The sequence below is a fragment of the Sphaerodactylus townsendi genome, linkage group LG08 (genome assembly GCF_021028975.2).
Source record: "Sphaerodactylus townsendi isolate TG3544 linkage group LG08, MPM_Stown_v2.3, whole genome shotgun sequence".
Lineage (NCBI taxonomy): Eukaryota > Metazoa > Chordata > Lepidosauria > Squamata > Sphaerodactylidae > Sphaerodactylus > Sphaerodactylus townsendi.
In genome coordinates, this window is record NC_059432.1 from 111,216,540 (window position 1) to 111,237,954 (window position 21,415).

The 21,415-nt window shown below is 50.8% G+C and overlaps 1 protein-coding gene across 1 annotated transcript; it reads right to left on the bottom strand.

Moving 5' to 3' along the window:
- Nucleotides 1-1,018: 1,018 nt before the first annotated feature.
- On the bottom strand, nt 1,019-21,200 carry LOC125438541. Its single transcript, XM_048506972.1, has 4 exons — nt 20,524-21,200; nt 18,141-18,145; nt 2,856-2,865; nt 1,019-1,203 (listed from the first exon to the last, which is right to left on the bottom strand). Exons 1-4 carry the CDS (start codon nt 21,185-21,187, stop codon nt 1,019-1,021), a joined length of 864 nt encoding a protein of 287 aa, XP_048362929.1. The 5' UTR covers nt 21,188-21,200.
- Nucleotides 21,201-21,415: the final 215 nt, after the last annotated feature.

Below are 21,415 nucleotides of genomic sequence, written 5' to 3' on the forward strand. Positions count from 1 at the left end.
GCATGGGGCCATGTCAAGGTGAACAATATTTCATCCTTTCTGGGGGCGGCTGGAAGACCCCACCCCAATTGGCCATGCTGGTAAGGGCTGATGGGAATTGTAGTCCATAACATCTGGAGTGCCAAAGGTTCGCCACCACTGTATCTAGTCTGTGGAGCAGAAGGAAACAAGTTTGCTCCCTCCCCAACGCGACATCCCTTCAAATATCTCAACACGGCTATCTTCATCTTCTCTTCACCAAACTAAACATCCCCAGCTTGCTAAGTCTCTCCTTGTGGGGCACGGATTCCAGATCTTTGACCATTTTGGTTGTCCTCTTCTGGACCAGTTCCAGCTTGTCAAATCAAATAGCTGTTGGCCAATCAAAAGCTTTGCTGGGCAAAAGCCTGCCTGTCCCCACAACACCTTCTAAAAACTTGGTGGGCGCTTGGAAAGAGGTCGGAGGGCACCATATTGGGGAACCCCTGCTCTAGACGGCCACGTTCCCAGCCATGTTCCCAGAATATCACTGATCCAGGATAGAGCTTCAACCCCAATGAGGTCACCAGAAGCCCCAGACAGGAAACAGTGGATCTCAGCCCTCCCGCTGTCTCCAAAGCTAAATCGGGGGGTGTTTCTGCTTGCCAGTGAACTTTTCAGCTTTGCCGTTTAAATCATGGTTCCTTATGTCCTCCCAAGACAAGAGAAGCTATTCAAAAGCATCATTAAACTGCTGTATAGTCTCCAGGTGACACGCTACCAAGTAGAGCAAAGTATTCCGACTGTCAGCTCCGGGCGCTCAATTGTTCCTTTCGATTTCTGGAACCATTTGGCACAAAAGCCTCCGCAGCATAAAAGAGAACAAAGTCGCCCATTGTTTGGTAACCCTCCCCACCAAATATAACTTCGATCCAGCACCTAATGAGGTTAGCCCATGAGTCGGCAGCCTGCAGACCCATTCTGTGTCTTCCACTGGTAATCAAAAGCACCATCATGGTTCCCGGAATTAGATCATGATCCAGTTATGAACAAAGGGAGCTTAAGTGTAAAGGGTTTGGGGAGGGAAGGGAACTTCCATGTTGCGGGCAAGGATGCTGAGAAGAAACGAAAGCAACGCCAAAACGCTGATAAAAACCAATTGGAACACTTTGCTATCAGCTCGCGAGTCGCTTTTCCAGACATCAGCGGAAGATACCGAGGCTCCTGCATTGGTCCCGGGATTTCCTGTAGACAGCAGGAGCAAGAGGTCTCAGCTACCATACGTGGGAAACCTTTTTCCAACTATGCCAGTGATGGCGAACCTTTTCGAGACCGAGTGCCCAACTTGCAACCCAAAAACCCACTTATTTATTGCAAAGTGCCAACACGGTAATTTAACCTGAATACTGAGGTTTCAGTTTAGAAAAAACAGTTGGTTCCGAGGCGTGCGTTACTCAGGAGTAAGCTAGCTGGTAGTTGGTGGCTCTGCTTTGAAGCAACCGTGCAATGCTTTGAACGGGTGAATCACGACCCTAGGAGGGTTTACTCAGAAGCAAGCCCCATTGCCAGCAACCGAGCTTTCTCCCAGGTAAAGGATCGTGCTTTAGTTCTTTGCATGAAAATCAGTGGGGTTTAACAGTGCTTAACAGGGTTACCTACACTGCTCCACCAAAACTGGGTCTTAGGTTATACTGACCAGATTTTTTACTGATGATAAAGCGGGGCGGCGCCGCGCCGCCGCACACTGCCTTTGGGTGGGCTCCCCAGTCAGGAAGAGCCCAGAAGGCACTACGCTACCGCAGTGCCTTCTGGGGTCTTTTCTGTTTTCCTGACGGCATACCGCGCAAACTGATATATATGAGCCATTGTCATGTCGGGACAATGGCATAAGCCGGCGGAGATAGCGGGACACTCTCGCCAAAGCGTGAGTGTCAGCATCGGATGTGGTCACCGTATCTTAGGTTATACTCGACCAGATTTTTCGTGATAAAAGTAGGGATGATTATTCGTTATACCGTTTTGCGTGGCGCTTCCCCAGTCAGGAACAGAGCGCTTCCCCAGAAGGCACCGCAGCCGCCGCAGTGCCTCTTCTGCGCTTTTTTTTCTGTTTCCTGACCGAGCCACGCGAAAGGCAGTGTAAGCGCGGCCATTGTCCGTGAATCGGACAATGGCATAAGGACGCTGGGACACTTCACGAAAAGCCGCGAGTGTCCTCGCGAAAATCGACCAGCCACCACCGTATCTTAGGTCTGATGCTAATAATCGAGCCCAGCGGCCCAGGCCAGCCTAGATGTGGGGGGGCACTCTGTGTGTGCCCACAGAGAGGGCTCTGAGTGCCACTTCTGGCACCCGTGCCATAGGTTCGCCATCACTGAACTATGCTCATGTAAACCTGAGGCTACACCGAACCATGTGCAAGGACAGAACTGGCACGGCATACTCCGAGTGGCGCAACGGCCAGGGTCCAGACGCAGGGGCCTGCAACTTGTGGCTCTCCAGATGTTCATGGATTATAATTCATGGCCATGCTGACAGGGGCTGATGGGAATTGTAGTCCACGAGCATTTGGAGAGCCACAGGTTGCAGACCCAGGCTCCATAGCTTCTGGCAAAGCACACCGTCGCTGATCGCGCCCCGCCCCCTCCCTCAACCACGACCCCACCTAACAGCAAACACGGCGTAGTGGTTAAGAGCGGTGGATTCTAATCTGGAGAACTGGGGCGTTTTCCCTGCTCCTTCACATGAAGCCTGCTGGGTGGCCTCGGGCCAGTCACAGTTCTCTCTGAACTCTCTCAGCCTCACCTACCTGTTGTGGGGAGAGGAAGGGAAAGGAGGTTGTAAGCCTCTTTAGGACTCCTTACAGTTGTGAAAAGCAGGATATAACTCCCCAAAAAAACCTCTTCTGTTCTAAACACACTGCCCGTGACCACAGGGGAAATGGCTGCAGACTTGTTTTTGAAGAAGGAGGAGGAGGAGGAGGAGGAGGAGGAGGAGGAGGAGAGGAGGAGGAGGAGGAGGAGGAGAAGGAGAAGGAGAAGAAGAAGAGGAGGAGGAGGAGTAGGAGGAGGAGGTGGTAGTGGTAGTCCTCTACCACCTTTCTCTCCTGTAAGGAGACTCAAGGTGGCTTACAAGCTCCTTTCCCTTCCTCTCCCCACAACAGCCCCACCTTATGGGGTAGGTGGGGCTGAGAGAGTTCTGAAGAACTGTGACTAACCCAAGGTCACCCAGCAGGAATGTAAAAGTGTGGAAACATGTCAAGAAGGAGGAGGAGGAGGAGGAGGAGGAGGAGGAGGAGGAGGAGGAGGAGGAGGAGGAGAAGGAGAAGGAGAAGAAGAAGAGGAGGAGGAGGAGGAGGAGGAGGAGGTGGTAGTGGTCTCTTCACCACCTTCTCTCCTGTAAGGAGACTCAAGGTGGTTTTACAAGCCTTTCCTTCCTTCCTCTTTAACACAACAGCCCTAATTCCTTTATGGGGTAGGTGGGGCTGAGAGAGTTCTGAAGAACTGTGACTAACCCAAGGTCACCCAGCAGGAATGTAAAAGTGTGGAAACATGTCAAGAAGAAGAAGAAGAAGAAGAAGAAGAAGAAGAAGAAGAAGAAGAAGAAGAAGAAGAAGAAGAAGAAGAAGAAGAAGAAGAAGAAGAAGAAGAAGAAGAAGAAGAAGAAGAAGAAGAAGAAGAAGAAGAAGAAGAAGAAGAAGAAGAAGAAGAAGAAGAAGAAGAAGAAGAAGAAGAAGAAGAAGAAGAAGAAGAGCAGGAGGAGGAGGAGAACCAGGGGGCATACATTGAAAATGCTGGGGGAAAGAATTAGGACTTTGAATTTATATCCCCCCTTTCTCCCCTGCAGGAGACTCAAAGGGGCTTACAATCTCCTTGCCCTTCCCCCCGCACAACAAACATCCTGTGAGGTACGTGGGGCTGAGAGAGCTCCAAGAAGCTGTGACTCGCCCAAGGTCACCCAGCTGGCGAGTGTGGGAGTGCACAGGCTAATCTGAATTCCCGAGATAAGCCTCCACAGCTCGGGCGGCAGAGCTGGGAATCAAACCCAGTTCCTCCAGATTAGATACACGAGCTCTTAACCTCCTCCTATAAATGTTGGCACTTATAGACGCCGTGATGAAATCTGGTTCCCAGGAGCTGCCAAGCCCTGCAGAGGTGAAGACGTCGCCCCTCTAGAGCGCTGGCAGACAGCACCTGTTCCCTGAAGCACAAAGAAGGCCAAGAAGACAATCGAAGGCAGAGCTAAGGAACCTGAAAAAAGACAGCTAAGCTAAGGAGCCCAAGGATCCGTGCACTCCCTGTTCAGGCAGGAAATAGAACTGGGGAAAGTAAGGAGTCCTAGCCTGAACAGGAAGTGACGTTTTTGATCCTGCCTCCCTGAGAGGGGGTGGAAATCACCCACCGAGAAGGTCTCCGCCTCCAAGAGAACACGTTAGATCAAAAGCATGGCAAAGCGGTGCCCAACTTCTCTCCAAGCAAACAGAGGAAGCGTCCAAGATCCTGTCCACAGACACAAGCCCAACCACAACCCCGTATCGCAGGGGAAGTATTTTGTGAATCACTGCCACCCAACAATTTTGTGAGAAGGGCATGACTTATGATTCACAAAGAACTTTCACGGGCGATCACCAGTGCATGTGATCCAACGGCAGCCACAGGTCACTTTTGAAGCGACCCCAAGTTAACTGACGCAGGTGTGTCTCTTCCCCACCTGGCTAATGATTGCTCCTCCCGAGCAACTGAAACTACCGTCTGTCGATCGATCTGGCATTTTTCTCTCGCCCTCCCTCCAAGGAGTTCAGGGAAGCGTTTCACTCCCTCCGTTCTGTCCAAGGTCCCTCTGGAGCTTCTAAAATCAATGGGGATTTCAATCCCAGTGTTTTAGTGTCGTGCTCTAACCACTACCCCATACTAACTTGTGAGTATGTGGCGGTCCCTGGGCTAAAAAAGAATTCAACCATGGCCTCGTGGACCATTATAAGAACATAAGAACTAGCCTGCTGGAGCAGACCAGAGTCCATCTATTCCAGCTCTCTGCTACTCGCAGTGGCCCACCAGGTGCCTTTGGGAGCTCACAGGCAGGATGTGAAAGCAAGGGCCTTCTGCTGCTGCTGCTGCTCCTGAGCACCTGGTCTGCTAAGGCATTTGCAATCTGAGATCAAGGAGGATCAAGATTGGTAGCCAGAGATCGACTTCTCCTCCATAAATCTGTCCAAGCCCTTTTTAAAGCCATCCAGGTTCGTGGCCATCACCACCTCCTGTGGCAGCATATTCCAAACGCCAATCACACGTTGTGTGAAGAAGTGTTTCCTTTTATTAGCCCTAATTCTTCCCCCCAGCATTTTCAATGGATGCCCCCTGGTTCTAGTATTGTGAGAAAGAGAGAAAAATTTCTCTCTGTCCACATTTTCTACCCCATGCCTAATTTTATGGACTTCAATCATATCCCCCCTCAGACGTCTCCTCCCCAAACTAAAGAGTCCCAAAAGTCAGCTGCATCTCTATGGCAACAGTAACAGATGTGCCAATTCTAGAGGTTATGGGCATTAATAGACAAAGAAGGTTCTCCACAAACACACAAAACTTGACCAGGGATATAGCTGGTCCCTGGTCTGACCCGGAAGTGCTTTTCTTATGTTCCTATGCAAGGGACATGCTAACACAAATACTGGTGGAGCTGGATGCTCGTATATTTAAGAATATAGGAAGGGCCGTGGAGACAACCACAAGAAACTGTCTTCTCGGTTGTGGTACCAACACTCTAGAATTCCCTACCCAGGGAAATTGGTCTGTCCCCCTCTGTTGATGTATTTTATCATTTTAAGTGTATCTTTAATTGTTCAAATGTTTTATTCTTTTTCCCCTTTTTGCTGGTTTGGGGACCTTGATCAGGTGGAAAGGCAGAATTAAAAACATAACTTCAGGCCTCAGAGCAAAAGCAAAAAAAAAAAAGCATAAGCATTTTATTGTCATTGTGCACGCACAACGAAATTTACAGCAGCACTCCTCGATGCACACAATTCCAGACTCGTACCCCACCCTCACTTTCCCCTTCCTCCACCCATCCCTACACAGCCCCAAACACATCAACACGAAGCCGCTGAATTTAGCATAGCCACAGCTCTAGAGTAGAAGCTGTCTCTAAGCCTCTTTGTCCTAGTTTTGATAGACCTGTATCGTCTGCTGGATGGTCACAGTTCAAACAGAGAGTGTGCCGGATGAGACGGGATCCTCAGAGGAAAATATTTTGGGCTTTCTTTAGGCTTCGGGAATTATAGAGTTCTTCCAAGGAGGGGAGAGGGCAGCCGATAATCCTCTGTGCAGGAGTGATCACCCTTTGGAGCGCCTTCCTATCTGCCAGTGTGCAACTGGAGAACCATACACAGATGCAGTAGGTGAAGACACTCTCTATAGCACAGCGGTAAAAGGACACCAGGAGTTTTCCATTCAGTTGTTGTTTCCTTAGAAGTCTCAGATAGTACAGTCTTTGCTGGAGCCTTCTTAACCCACAGCTTGGCAGTCTGGGACGCCCCAGGTCGTTTAGTCCTCTTTAATCATGGCCCAGAAATTAAAAACTAGCCACCCCGCTCTACTTGATCTCCATTTATAGTCAAGGGCTGAATTTCTGAGCTATTCCTTCTATAGTCCACTATAAGCTCCTTTGTCTTGTTAGTATTAAGAACCAGATTATTTTCCCTGCACCATGAGAGCAGTCGGTCCACCTCACTCCGATAGGCAGACTCATCCCCTCCAGAGATGAGCCCCACCACTGTTGTGTCATCGGCAAATTTGATAATGGTGTTACTAGGATAGACAGGAGTACAATCATATGGATAAAGGGTGGACAATAAAGGACTCAACACACAGCCCTGTGGCATTTCCAGTAAGAATGTCTTGTGGATACATGAGCATGGCACACACGCATAGAAGTCCTTTAAGGACCTCGCAGTCAGCGAAGGAGCTCGCAGGTTGCATTGAGAAGTCCTCCAGTTCAATTGCTAGCATTTCCAGCTTAAAAGGGGATCATGTAGCAGGACTTGGAAAGACGCGAGACCTCAGAGAGCCGGTGCCAGTCAACATAGCCTTTAAATCAATGCTCTTGGCCCGGCACATTACAGAGTTTCTAAACCTCCACCCTGCTAACCGCTTCAATCGTTTGCGGCATTACATAAGGGGGGAAAGCTGCCAAATGAAAATCCCACAGTGTTTAATTACTATTCTTATATCTGGTAGCAAAGACGCGGACGGCTGCGAGCGGTCCAAACGAGAGCAAGAGAGCAAACGCGGGGCCGTGCGATCCCGGCAGTGAATCACATCAACACACACAGACTCCAGAGGGTCAGGAGTGTCGGTTTCGTTTTATCCAAACAAGACAAAAATACAAGACACCGTACAAGACTTTGGGGGATTAAACATCCCGCTCGAAAAAATAAAGCCAACAAATGCTTTTTTAAAAAAAAAAAGATAGACAGCTGTTGGTTATGCACTCTGTTCTGAGGAAGGAATGGTTGTACACCAAAAAACATTCCCTGGGAATCGGGGACAAAAGAAATCTAGGGACACCAAGCCAAACACAGACACTCGTACGAAGGGGTGAGCGCCTGCAGCAAGAGCAACTGAGAAGAGAAACAGGACAACAAGAGGACACACGAGGAGGAGGAGGAGGAGGAGGAGGAGGAGGAAGGGAGGGAGGGAGGGAGGGAGGGAGGAAGGAAGGGAGGAAGGAAGGAAGGGAGGGAGGAAGGAAGGAAGGGAAGGAAGGAAGGAAGGAAGGAGGGAGGGAAGGAAGGAAGGAAGGAAGGGGGAGGGATGGAAGGAGGGAAGGAAGGAAGGAAGGAAGGAAGGAAGGAAGGAAGGAGGGAGGGGAGGGAGGAGGGGAGGGAGGGAGGGAGGGAGGGAGGGAGGGAGGGAGGGAGGGAGGGAAGGAAGGAGGGAAGGAGGGAAGGAGGGAAGGAAGGAAAAGGAGGAGGAACAGGAAGAGGAAGAGGAAGAGGAGTTTGGATTTATACCCCACCTTTCTCTCCTGTAAGGAGGCTCAAGGTGGCTTATAAACTCCTTTCCCTTCCTCTCCCCACAACAGACACCTTGTGAGGCAGGTGGGGCTGAGAGAGTTCAGAGAGAACTGTGAGTAGCCCAAGATCACCCAGCAGGAATGTCGGAGTGCAGAAACACGTCTGGTTGACCAGATAAGCCTCCTCCACTCAGATGGAGGAGTGGGGAATCGAACCCGGTTCTCCAGATTAGAATCCACCTGCTCTTAACCACCACACCACGCTGTACACATGGTACAGGAGAGATCCCACACCCATGCAGGCCCCGCTTCCTCCCCTCTTGCTCAGCCCCACTGCCGCTCTCCCACCCAACCACCCCATTTCCTCTGCTGCTCCCTTCCCTGACACCTTCATAGCGTTGTCTTCTTCTTGCACGACCAACTTCTGTTGACCCAGCCACAGCCACTCACTTATCCAAACTTTCACTGTATCTCCCCTCCTGGCACCATTTCCTCTTTCCCCCCTCCTGTTAGCCCCTGGTCTTCGTGTTTCCCTGCTGGTTTTTCTCCTACCCTTCAATCTTCAGTTATATTTGTTTGCTTCCATTCACACCCTTCCTTCCTCCACAGAAGGGAACCAACTTCTGTTTTAACCTCACAACAACCCAGCGTGGTAGATCCGGATGAGTCTGTGGGTCTCCCCACAGGGAGGGGGAGTCGTGAGGTAAAGTCATGAGGGCAAGGGAGGGAGGGGGTGATGGGTGGCATGCAAGGGAGGGGGAGGGGGCCCGGCATCAGGACATGGCCCACCCACCCTAGTGGAGAGAGGGGAAGGGAGGGGGAGGGGTGATATGCAAGGGAAGGGGAAGGAGTGTGGGGCGGGGAGCGAGTGAGGGGTGGCATGCAAGGGAGGGGAGGGAGGGAGGGGTGGCATGCAAGGGAGGGAAGGGGGCCCGGCATCTGGACATGGCCCACCCACCCTAGCGGAGAGAGGGGGAGGAGAGGGAGGGGTGGTATGCAAGGGAAGGGGAAGGAGTGAGGGGAGGGGAGGGTGAGGGGTGCCATGCAAGGGAGGGGAGTCTGTGGGTCTCCCTCCCCAAGGGTCACCCAATTCACTTCCATGGCAGAACAGGGATTTGTATTCGGGTCTTCCAAATCCTGGTGTGAAACTCCAACATGGATGACTTCTGTTAAACAGCAGGGAGCGCTCAGGCTGAGGTGAGTCGTTCGTGTTGCATGCTAGCAGGTCTCCACTAGCAGCTGCTGGGCTGGGCCCTGAGGAATCTTCCCTCAAAGGCCAAAACAGGCATAGAAAGGCCCTCTCCCTTTCCCCTTTACTGAAAGAAAACCAAAGCTTGAAGCCTGGCAAAACTGCTGCAGTTGCCTAGCAACAGCCACTGAGTGAGCATTCAATTCTTAAAGGTACAGGTGCTCTTTCTATTACTGGGGGCTAGCTTACCTTTTCCCCCCTTCTTAAATACTGTTCCCCCCCCCAAAAAAAATACTGCCCCCCCACCTCAGAAATAAGCCCTAGCATGATATTTTGGGATTTTTGGAGGATGCTTGAAATATAAGCCTTACTCCAAAAATAAGCCCTAGTTACAGATTCCACGGTGCAGCTGACCTGGTCATATGGGGGGCGCAAAATCATGGGAAAAAATAAGACATCCCCTGAAAATAAATCCTAACGAATCTTTTGGAATAAAAATTAATAGAAGACCCTGTCTTATTTTTGTGGAAACATGGTATCATAGTTTTTTCTCGGTAAACCTGTTTTTTTTCAGGTTGTAGAAAAATCTGGCTCACGTCTCAGACCCCAGATTTAAATATCCACAGATTGGGCCATGTACAGAATTAGATACATTGGTGTATGGCCCAATTTGAAGAATAAAATCATATGCTTTTTTTAAAAAAAAAAGGTTTCTGTTACAGTGGTGGGATCCAAAAATTTTAGTAACAGGTTCCCATGGTGGTGGGATTCAAACTGTGGCTTAGCGCCAATGGGGCTGGGCGGGGCACGACGGGGGCGTGGCCGGGCATTCCAGGGGCAGGGCATTCCTGGGCGGGGCTGTGGCAAGGACGCAGCCGCTGCGCCGGTCCTTGGGCGGGAAACGAATGCACACAGGCGCAGGCTGCCACGCACGCCGGTGCACCCCCTGCTAGACTGCTTCAAGTTCTGCGTGCTACTGCTGAGAGGAGGGGCGTCACTAAGGCCAAAATCACGTGGCAAAATCACCCATTAGTAACCCCCTCTTGGCACACACAAATAATTAGTAACCTACTCTCGGGAACCTGTGAGAACCTCCTGGATCCCACCACTGTTTCCGTACCCCTGCAGGTAAGCCTGACACCTGAGGAGCACACCTGGGCATTCCAAACTTCTCCAAACAGTCACAACTGATGAGAACTTGGATGAGCCGAGCGCCAAAGAGCTGCAGCGCCTCCGCGAGACCGAACTGTATAAAAGCTCGCTCTGGCTGATTAATGAAGTGGTGGAGACTTGTGACGAAAAAAAAAAAATAAGCCGCTTTAAGTGGCTTAGCAGGGGCTGGAAAGCGCCGGTCACCAGAAACAATTCCCGCATCTTTTGTGCCGGAGAGTAGCCAGCAACATCTGCCTTAACTGGAGGGGCTAAGCCGCACTGACGCGCCCTTCCCTCGGGACTCTCTGTGAACCTGCTCCACCCTTCTTCTGAACCCGCAGCCACCTCCGCCGCCCTGCCAGCTCCCCCTCCGTCCCACCCCACCCCTGGAGACACCAGTTTCCCCGTTCTCTCTTCAGGGTCACAGTGCTATAAAAAGCTTCACAGCTAATCCCGGCGGGAGTTTTACTCTGTGCCTCCAGGCCTGCTGACTTCCACTGGCTTAGCTGGAATCAGCTTTCATAGCCTTAGGAATCTGTTCTATCAGCTACCAGCATGGCCAATTGGCCATGCTGACAGAGGCTGATGGGAATTGTAGTTCCTGAACATCTGGAGAGCCGCAGGTTCCCTACCCCTGGGCTGGAGTCTAACTCTGTTCTGGATTGCACTGTCAGAGACGCGTCACCACGGATACCACTACTGACCCCCCCCCCAAAAGCTAACATACTACTTTGCTTTCTTTGGACAAAAAGGCCCAGAGGAGGTCCTGAAAGATCGCTAAAGACAGAAAGCGGCTAGACCAGCCACGGGACGGGAGAACCGCAGGATCAGCCATTCTGCCGTGACAAGGTCTCGAAAAAAATTATCCTCTGAAGTTATAGGGTGTCAAACTCACGGCCCTCCAGATGTTATGGACTACAGCTCCCATCATCCCCTGCAAGCATGATGCTGGCAGGGGATGATGGGAACTGTAGTCCATAACATCTGAGGGCCAAGGAAGCTGTGACACCTGTGTCCTAAGCAGATCTACACTTAGGAAGAGACCAGGTGCTCGGGAGACCTGCAGGTGCCAGGGAGACTCTATGGGTGTCTCGGGAGCAGCAGCAGCAGAGAGGCCACCAAGCCACCTCCTGCAGCCGTGAACTCCCAAAAGGCACCTGAGTGGGCCACTGCGAGTAGCAGAGAGCCTGGGACCCTGAGCTGGACTCTGGTCTGATCCATAGCAGGCTAGTTCTTATGTTCTACACCCTGAATGCACATCATTATAGTGAGAAAGTGCATGAGACCTTTGGCACTCCAGGATGATTATGGACTACATTTCCCATCCAGCCCCTGCCAGCACAGCCAATTAACTATGCTGGCAGGGGCTGATGGGAATTGTAGTCCAGGAGACATCTGGAGTGCCAAAGGTTCGCCACCACGGCACTACACGAAAGCTCTGCAAAGAGAGAAGAGGAAGAGTTTGGATTTATATCTTTCTCTCCTGTAAGGAGACTCAAGAGGGCTGACAAGCTCCTTTCCCTTCCTCTCCCCACAAAAGACACCTTGTGAGGCAGGTGAGGCTGAGAGAGTTCTGAGAGAACTGTGACTGGCCCAAGGTCGCCCAGCAGGAACGTAGGAGCGTGGAAACACATCTGGCTCACCAGATAAGCCTCTGCCACTCAGGTGGAGGAGTGGAGAATCAAACCCGGTTCTCCAGATTAGAATCCACCTGCTCTTAATCATTATACCACTCTGGCTCTGGTTCAGTGGCAGAACATCTTCTTGGCGTGCAAAAGGTTTCCGGTTCAATCCCTGGTGTTTCCAGTTAACAGGACCAGCCCTTGGGTGACACGGCAGACCACCCGACCCCCAGGAGAGCTGCTGTCAGTCTTAATAGACCGTATCTTTATCCAGACAATACTGACCCTGACGGGCCAAGGCTGTGATTCAGTATCTGGCTGCTTCATGTGTTCACAATCCAGTGTTGGTTCCACTGTACTGTTCCTAGTATCACAGAGTTGGAAGAGACCACAAGGGCCATCTGGTCCGACCACCTGCCCGGCAGGAAGACACAATCAAAGCTCCCGCAGTTTTGTCAACTTTTTTACACACCTAATTTTGTTCTAGTTCGAGGTTTTTCTTCTCCTTTCTGTTTTGGTTTGGCTGCTGCGTCCACCGCGCTGTGTCAGAACTCCAAATGGACTGCAGGTTTCAAAACGTTAGATGCAAAGGAGAATTATAAAATTATGCATGGGGTAGAAAATGTTGACAGAGAGAAATTTTTCTCTCTTTTCTACAAAATACGTGGAACCAGGGCATATTAGAAAAGGCTTGAAAAATAAATTGTATTCAATGGAAACTGTTACTGCACACAACCAGATTTGGTGTTTGGAATATGCTGCCACAGGAGGGGGTGATGGCCACTCACCTGGATAGCTTTAAAAGGGGCTTGGACAAGATTTATCGATATATAATCGATTCATGGCTGCACCAATCTTGATCCTCTTTGATCTGAGGATTGCAAAATGCAACTTAGCAGACTAGGTGACTCAGAAATGGCAGCCTTGTAGAAGGCCCTTGCTTTCACCCTCCTGCATATAGCCGATCTCCCAAAGGCGCCTAGTGGGCCACTGCGAGCATCAGAGAGCTGGACTGACATGGACTCCTGGCCCTGATCCAGCCGGCTCTTTCCATGCCCCATGCCCAGACAGGGTACTGTTCTGCAGACTAAAAGGAGACCTTAGCAGGCAAACTGCTGGACAAAAGGGTGAACGACAGATTTCTGTGTATTGTCGAAGGCTTTCACGGCCGGATTCAACTGGTTGTGGTGGGTTTTCCGGGCTGCGTGGCCATGGTCTGGTAGATCTTGTTCCTAACGTTTCGCCTGCATCTGTGGCTGGCATCTTCACAGGTGTATCACAGAGGGAAGTCCGGAAAACCCCAAAATCAGGGACCATGGGACAGTCCTATCAGATGTTCCTACAAATCACCATTTCCTTCCTCTTCTAATTATTCATTTGTACCCCACTTTTCACCCCAACAGGGACCCAAAATACCTTACAGCATGCTCCCCTTCATTTTACCCTCAAAACAACCTTTCGAGGTTGGTTGGGCTGAGAGTGGCTGACTGGGCCAACGTCACCAAACAATTCTCCACGGCAAAATGGGGATCCAAACCCAGACCTTCCAGATCCTGGTCCAACAGTACCCTACAGTGGCTTTTAACTACAGGCACATCTAGGAAAAATGGAGCCCAGAGACAAAATCTGAACACACACACACACACACACACCCCCGTCTGCCACCCAGAGCCCAGGTCTACCACCTGGAGCCCGTGCTGGCGTCCAGGTCTACCACTTGGAGCTCACACCAGCATCCAGGTCTACTGCCTGGAGATCGTGCAGGCATCCAGGTCTATGGCTCAGAGCCGCTGCCGGCATCCAGGTCTACCGCCCGGAGCTGGTGCTGGCGCCCAGGTCTACGTGCACCCAGGGATATGGGTTACCCCATGTCCCCATAGGCGGTACGCCCTTGCTCTTAACCCCAGACCACGACCCACCATGTTTTCTTCTTTCGTGACATAGGAAAGCCGCCTTAAGACAACGTGTTTGATATACAGTCATGATCCTGTGACATAACTTAGGCTGGCTTGAACAGATCTGAATTCAGATTTTTCCTTTAATTTATTTATTTTATTGAATGTGCAAGTCACCCTTTCCTGCACAAGCTCAGGGCAGTTCAGAACATTAAAATATCAACATAAGAACTTAAGAACTAGCCTGCTGGATCAGACCAGAGTCCATCTAGTCCAGCACTCTGCTACTCGCAGTGGCCCACCAGGTGCTTTTGGGAGCTCACATGCTGGAGGTGAAAGCAATGGCCTTCTGCTGCTGCTGCTCCTGAGCGCCTGGTCTGCTAAGGCCTTTGCATTATGAGATCAAGGCAGATCAAGATTGGTAGCCATAGATCGACTTCTCCTCCATAAATCTGTCCAATCCCTTTTTAAAGCTATCCAGGTTAGTGGCCATCACCACCTCCTGTGGCAGCATATTCCAAACACCAATCACATGTTGCGTGAAGAAGTGTTTCCTTTTATTCGTCCTAATTCTTCCCCCCAGCATTTTCAATTAATGCCCCCTGGTTCTAGTATTATGAGAAAGAGAGAAAAATTTATCTCTATTAACATTTTCTACCCCATGCATAATTTTGTAGACTTCAATCATATCCCTCCTCAACGTCTCCTCTCCAAACTAAAGAGTCCCAAACGCTGCAGCCTCTCCTCATAAGGAAGGTGCTCCAATCCTTCAATCATCCTCGTTGCCCTTCTCTGCACTTTTTCTATCTCTTCGATATCCTTTTTGAGATGTGGCGACTCAGAACTTCAAATGGCACAGTACTCCAAGTGCGGTCGCACCACGGCTTTATACAAGGGCATGACAATCCTTGCAGTTTTATTATCAACTCCTTTCCTAATTATCCCCAGCACAGAGTTTGCTTTTTTCACAGCTGCCATGCATTGAGTTGACATTCCCATGGAACTATCAACTAAGACGCCCAAATCCCTTTCCTGGTCTGTGACTGATAGCACTGACCCTTGTAGTGTGTATGTGAAGTTTGGATTTTTTGCTCCTATGTGCATCACTTTGCATTTTGCTACATTGAACTGCATTTAAGTCTCAGCAAATCTGATTACAATTTTTAAAATCAGCGGCTTTTGAAAGGCGTCCGCTTTTATCCGCCCTGCCCTTTGCAATCTGTGAACGGAGATGCAAATATCAAAGCTCTGCTCTGCTCTAAAGTAGGTGAACTGACCTCTCTTTCTCTCCCTCTCTCGGCTGGACGAGAATTGCGGGGCACTCTCGACACACTTTGGTGAGCGCCACAGAAACAAGAAACGGAGAAAAACCCAGGTCGGCAGCCAGAATGATGTCAAAACATCGGCATGATCCCCTTACAACCCCCGGAGCCCGGTTGCCGTAGCCTGCATTATAGTCAGAATTTCGCAGGGGCGTAATTGTCACAGCTGGGTCAAAGTCTTTCATCACGCCAAGCAAGGTAAAGCTATTCCCTCTTGGGCTGGCCCCATCTCCAGCTGGGCTGGGGGGTATCCAGTAACCTCCTGTACCCCTGGCAGCTGGGAGCAAGCCATGCCCTGCAACACATTGGCACGCTCTTCTTCGTGATGCCCCAAACAGTTGGCGATTTACATATTTAGAATATTTATATGCCGCTTCTTCAGAGTCCTGCTCAAGGTGGCTGATGATTAAAAACCGCAGCACGAAACACGAGCCGTTCAAAAACGTGGGGTGCCTGGCAGCAGAAGTGGCCCTGCAAATTGTTTGCATTAACCTTGACTACCAAGCAGAACCCTGTTGTTGAAGAAGAAGAAGAAGAAGAAGAAGAGAAGAGAAAAGAAGAAGAGAAGGAGGAGGAGGAGAAGGAGGAGGAGGAGGAGGAGGAGGAGGAGGAGGAGGAGGAGGAGGAGGAGAAAAGAAGAGGAGGAGCAGGAGCAGGAGCAGGAGGAGGAGGAGAAGAAGAAGAAGAAGAAGAAGAAGGAGAAGAAGAAGAAGAAAAGAAGAGAAAAGAAAAGAAGGAGAAGAAGAAGAGAAAAAGAAAGAGGAGGAGGAGGAGGAGGAGAAAAGAAGGAGGAGGAGGAGGAGGAGGAGGAGGAGAAGAAGAAAAGAAAAGGAGGAGAAGAAGAAAAAGAAGAAAAGAAGAAGAGAAGAAGAAGAGAAGAAGAAGAGAAGAAAAGAGAAGAAGAAGAAGAGGAGGAGGGGGGAGGAGAGGTGGATTTATATCCCCCCTTTCTCTCCTGTAAGGACAACAGACACCTTGTGAGGACAGTGCGGGTGAGAGAGTTCTGAGAGAACTGAGACTAGCCCAAAGTCACCCAGCAGGAATGTAGGAGTGCGGAGACACGTCTGCAGAGGTGGGATCCAACCAGTTCTCACCACTTCTCTAGAAGTGGTTACTTCTCTAGAAGTGATTACTAATTTGTTTCTGAGTGCCGAGAAGGGATGACTAAAGCAACCTCCCTGCCCAATAGGGACTGGAGGCGCGTGTGTGCGGCGGCGCCACTGTTTGAATCCCACCACCACCGGAACCTGCTATTAAAATTTTTCGATCCCACCACTGCACGTCTGGTTTACCAGATAAGACTCTGTCTCTCAGGTGGAGGAGTGGGGAATCATACCCGGTTCTCCAGATCCACCTGCTCTTAACTACTTCGCCTCGCTGGCTCTCAGACCAGCAGACCACAGAGGGGCCGTGGCGAAGCGTCTACTTGACATGCCGCAGGTCCCAGGTTGCATTCCCAGCATCCCCAGTTAAAAGGACCAAGGCAGCGGGTGATGTTGAAGATCTCTGCCTGAGACCTTGAGGAGCTGCGGCCAGCCTGAGTAGACCATACTGACTTGGATGGACCGAGGGCCTGACTCAGTATCTGGCAGCTTCAAGTATTTATGGGGAAATGTCTGTAAGCTGACACACTGCCATGAAGTCTATAAAATTATGCCTGGGGTAGAAAATGTGGACAGAGAGACATTTTTCTCTCTTTCTCACAATACTAGAACCAGGGGGCATTCATTGAAAATGATGGGGGGAAGAATGAGGACTAATAAAAGGAAACACTTCTTCACGCAACGTGTGATTGGTGTTTGGAATATGCTGCCACAGGAGGGGGTGATGGCCACTCACCTGGATAGCTTTAAAAGCAGTTTGGACAGATTGATGGAGGAGAAGTCGATCTATGGCTCCCAATCTTCATCCTCCTTGATCTGAGATTGCAAATGCCTTAACAGTCCAGGTGCTCGGGAGCAGCAGCAGCAGAAGGCCATTGCTTTCACCTCCTGCACATGAGCTCCCAAAGGCACCTGGTGGGCCACTGCGAGTAGCAGAGAGCTGGACTAGATGGACTCTGGTCTGATCCAGCTGGCTTGTTCTAATGTTCTTATGAAGTCCCCACAAGCAGGACTAAGACTGGCCCAATGGTCCAGGGTGAAAAGACTGCACAGGTGAAGATGGAAGGATGCTGAGAGAGAACTAAGTGCCTCAGTGGAAGACCATCTGCTTGGTAGGAAGAAGGCCGCAGGGTCGAATCTGGTTTGGGGAATCCCTGGAGATTTGAGGAGAGGACCTGGTGACTCCACCAGATGTGATGCGACTCTAGGACTTCTGTTTCCCTTCTCCTAAACTCTATAGCATACCATAAAGTCCACCCTCCAAAGCAGCCATTTGCTCCAGGAGAAGTGTTTCCTGTACTCTGGAGAGCCAGCGTGGAGAGCCAGCATGGTTAAGAGCAGGTGGGTTTTAATCTGGAGAACCGGGTTTGATTCCCCACTCCTCCACCTGTGGGGCAGAGGCCTATCTGGTGAACCAGATGTGTTTCCCTTCTCCTACATTCCTGCTGGGTGACCTCGGGCTAGTCACAGTTCTCTCAGAACTCTCTCAGCCCCAACTGCCTCACAAGGGGGCGAGGAAGGGAAAGGAGATTGTAATCCCCTTTGAATCTCCTTACAGGAGAGAAAGGTGGGGTATAAATCCAAACTCTTCTTCTTCATCATCAGAAGCAGCAGTGAAGTAGGAGGTTAAGAGCTCGTGTATCTAATCTGGAGGGACCGGGTTTGATTCCCAGCTCTGCCGCCTGAGCTGTGGAGACTTATCTGGGAAATTCAGATTAGCCTGTGCACTCCCACACACGCCAGCTGGGTGACCTTGGGCGAGTCACAGCTTCTCGGAGCTCTCTCAGCCCCACCTACCTCACAGGGTGTTTGTTGTGAGGGGGGAAGGGCAAGGAGATTGTAAGCCCCTTTGAGTCTCCTGCAGGAGAGAAAGGGGGGATATAAATCCAAACTCCTCCTCCTCCTCCTCCTCCTCTTCATCTTCTTCATCTATAATTCCATGAGAACTCCAGGCCTCACCGCAAGACAGTCAGGATGGTGTAATTGATAAGAGCAGATGGACTCTAATCTGGAGAACTGGGCTCGATTCCCCACTCCTCTACATGAGGCTATAACCCTATTTGGAGAGTCCTAGCCAGACATCTTCTTAAAAAAAAGACCTTTCACATCGGCACCCTTCCCACAGCCTCAGGAAGACACGATTGATCCCAACGGAAAATCATTTCGCACCCAGCCAGATAAAGCACAACCGAAATAAATTAGCTCAGTTTTTAACAAGCACCTCCAATTGGCTGGAGAGTGGGATGAAAAGAAACCCGATCTCTCAGAAAAGACAAACGTGAACAATCATCACCGTGTTTTTGGGTATTCGGGCCAAGAGGTTTCTTTTAAAAACGCCAGGAGTTGTGATTTATGACGTTTATCGCTTCAACAACTGGATCTGTTTAGCACGTTTTGCACAACTGCGGCAAAAACTCACAAAAGTTTGCCCTCCTTGGCCCGTGAGGACTCCTGTCCCGGGTTCCCCGTGAGAAGAGCACAGTCGGCATCATCGGACACATTACTCACCCCAACAGATCGGAAGGGGTGCAGTTTTGCAACACTGCGTTACAGTCAGTGCTGGTTAAGTCTCTTGTTTTGCAAATCGCAGAAGGGAAACACGTTGCCTTTTTACACCAAAGCAACACCACTCAGGCATCACAGGGGGCTTGTGTACGAATGGTAGGGCTCACTTGCAAGAAGAAGAAGAAGAGGAGTTTGGATTTATATCCCTCCTTTCTCTCCTGTAGGAGACTCAAAAGCGCTTACAATTTCCTTGCCCTTCTCCCTCACAACAAACACTCTGTGCGGTGAGTGGGGCTAAGAGAGCTCCGAGAAGCTGTGACTAGCCCAAGGTCACCCAGCTGGCATGTGTTGGAATGCACAGGCTAATCTGAATTCCCCAGATAAGCCTCCACAGCTCAAGCGGCAGAGTGGGGAATCAAACCTGGTTCCTCCAGATTAGAATGCACCTGCTCCTAACCACTACGCCACTGCTGCTCCACCCTCCACCTTCTTTCTCTCCTGTTAGGAGACTCAAGGTGGCTTACAAGCTCCTTTTCCCTTCCTTTCCCCACAACAGACACCTTGTGAGGCGGGTGGGGCTGGGAGAGTTCAGAGAGAACTGTGACTACCCAAGGTCACCCAGCAGCTTCATGCGTGGAAGCGAGAAAACAAACTTGGTTCGGCAGATAAAGAGTCTGCTCTCATGTGGAGCCAAAACCCAGCTCTCCAGATTAGAGTTCACTGCTCTTAGCCACTAAGAACATAAGAACAAGCCAGCTGGATCAAACCAGAGTCCATCTAGTCCAGCTCTCAGCTCCTCGCAGTGGCCCACCAGTTGCCTTTGGGAGCTCACGTGCAGGAGGTGAAAGCAAGGGCCTTTTGCTGCTGCTGCTCCTGAGCACCTGGTCTGCTAAGGCATTTGCAATCTCAGATCAAGGAGGATCAAGATTGGGAGCCATAGATCGACTTCTCCTCCATAAATCTGTCCAAGCCCTTTTTAAATCTATCAAGGTTAGTGGCAATCACCACCTCCCGTGGCAGCATATTCCAAACACTGATCGCACGTTGCGTGAAGAAGTGTTTCCTTTTATTAGTCCTAATTCTTCCCCCCAGCATTTTCAATGAATGCCCCTGGTTCTAGTATTGTGAGAAAGAGAGAAAAATTTCTCTCTGTCGACATTTTCTACCCCATGCATAATTTTATAGACTTCAACCATATCCCCTCTCAGACGTCTCCTCTCCAAACTAAAGAGTCCCAAACGCTGCAGCCTCTCCTCATAAGGAAGCTGCTCCAGTCCCTCAATCATCCTCGTTGCCCCTTCAATCTGCGCTTTTTCTATCTCTTCAATATCCTTTTTGAGATGTGGCGACCAGAACTGAACACAGTACTCCAAGTGTGGTCGCACCACGGCTTTATATAAGGGCATGACAATCCTTGCAGTTTTATTATCAACTCCTTTCCTAATGATCCCCAGCATAGAGTTTGCCTTTTTCACAGCTGCCAGGCATTGAGTTGACATTCCCATGGAACTATCAACTAAGATGCCCAAATCACGACGCTCACGCTGGCACGTAAGCACAACAAAGGACAGCCCGGCTCCCTTCAGCTCCCTTCCACGCCTGCAGCAAGCCCCCTGCTTTTAGCGATCGAGACAAATCAAGGTCCCCTGCAGCCATGACACCAGCAGCAACGGGACATTTGTTCGGCTAACAATTCCACGACAGCAACATGAGTGGGACGCCGCTACCCTCGGAAGCTACTTTAACCAATGAAGTTATTGAACAGCTCACCCTGGGTTTGGCTGGGAGACGAGTGACAGCCCTTCCTGACGTTCGCGGCCAACAAATCCGTGCCGAACTGCCCCAGGGGCGCGAAGTTCTCCGCCCTCCCTGCGACAGGGGGACCCTCCCGGCCGCTCCTCCACAGCTCTTCCCTGTTCCTCTCCTCAAAGCCGGACGTTTTCTGCGGAGAGAAGCCCGGTCTGGGTGACATCCTTCGGTTGGCCCGTACCTGCCTCGCGCTCGACGGGACAGCTGCATCGCCACGCCAATTAGGAGCAAAATCTTCTCCTTCCACGACCTCATCCGGCTCTCGGTTGCCAGAGCCGGGCTCTCGTCTCTTCCTGGCAAGATTCGGCTCTTTGCCCTCGCTCGAATTCTCGGGCCCTGGAGCCCCGACGGGCGAGCAGCCAAGGGCCTGCACCCCGTTTCTCGACAGGGCTTCTCTGACCAGGCCGCTCTTCAGGGCGGCTTCGGACTCCAAGCCCAAGTCGTCGAGGACGCTGTCCTCCAGCTGCAGCTTCTGAGCAATGTGGTGCAGGTAGGAGCGGAACCGTCCGCTGTGGTGCTTCTGCACGAGCCGGGCGTAAGCGTTCTTCTGGGGCGCAGCGGGCTTGCCGGGGCCATCTTTGGACGCGTGGGCAGGGGCCCCTCGGGCAATCCCTTGAGGCTCCATTCTCCAGGAATATCACCTGTTGTCAGAGGAACATAAAGAGAAGGTGCTGTTGGAGCAGGAGGGAGGCTGGGAGGCGATAAGAACATAAGAACTAGCCTGCTGGATCAGACCAGAGTCCATCTAGTCCAGCTCTCTGCTACTCGCAGTGGCCCACCAGGTGCCTTTGGGAGCTCACCTGCAGGAGGTGAAAGCAAGGGCCTTCTGCTGCTGCTGCTCCTGAGCACCTGG

What these genes read in the sequence shown, in the direction of transcription:
- LOC125438541 (XM_048506972.1), bottom strand. Translation starts at nt 21,187, where the DNA reads ATGGAGCCTCAAGGGATTGCCCGAGGGGCCCCTGCCCACGCGTCCAAA.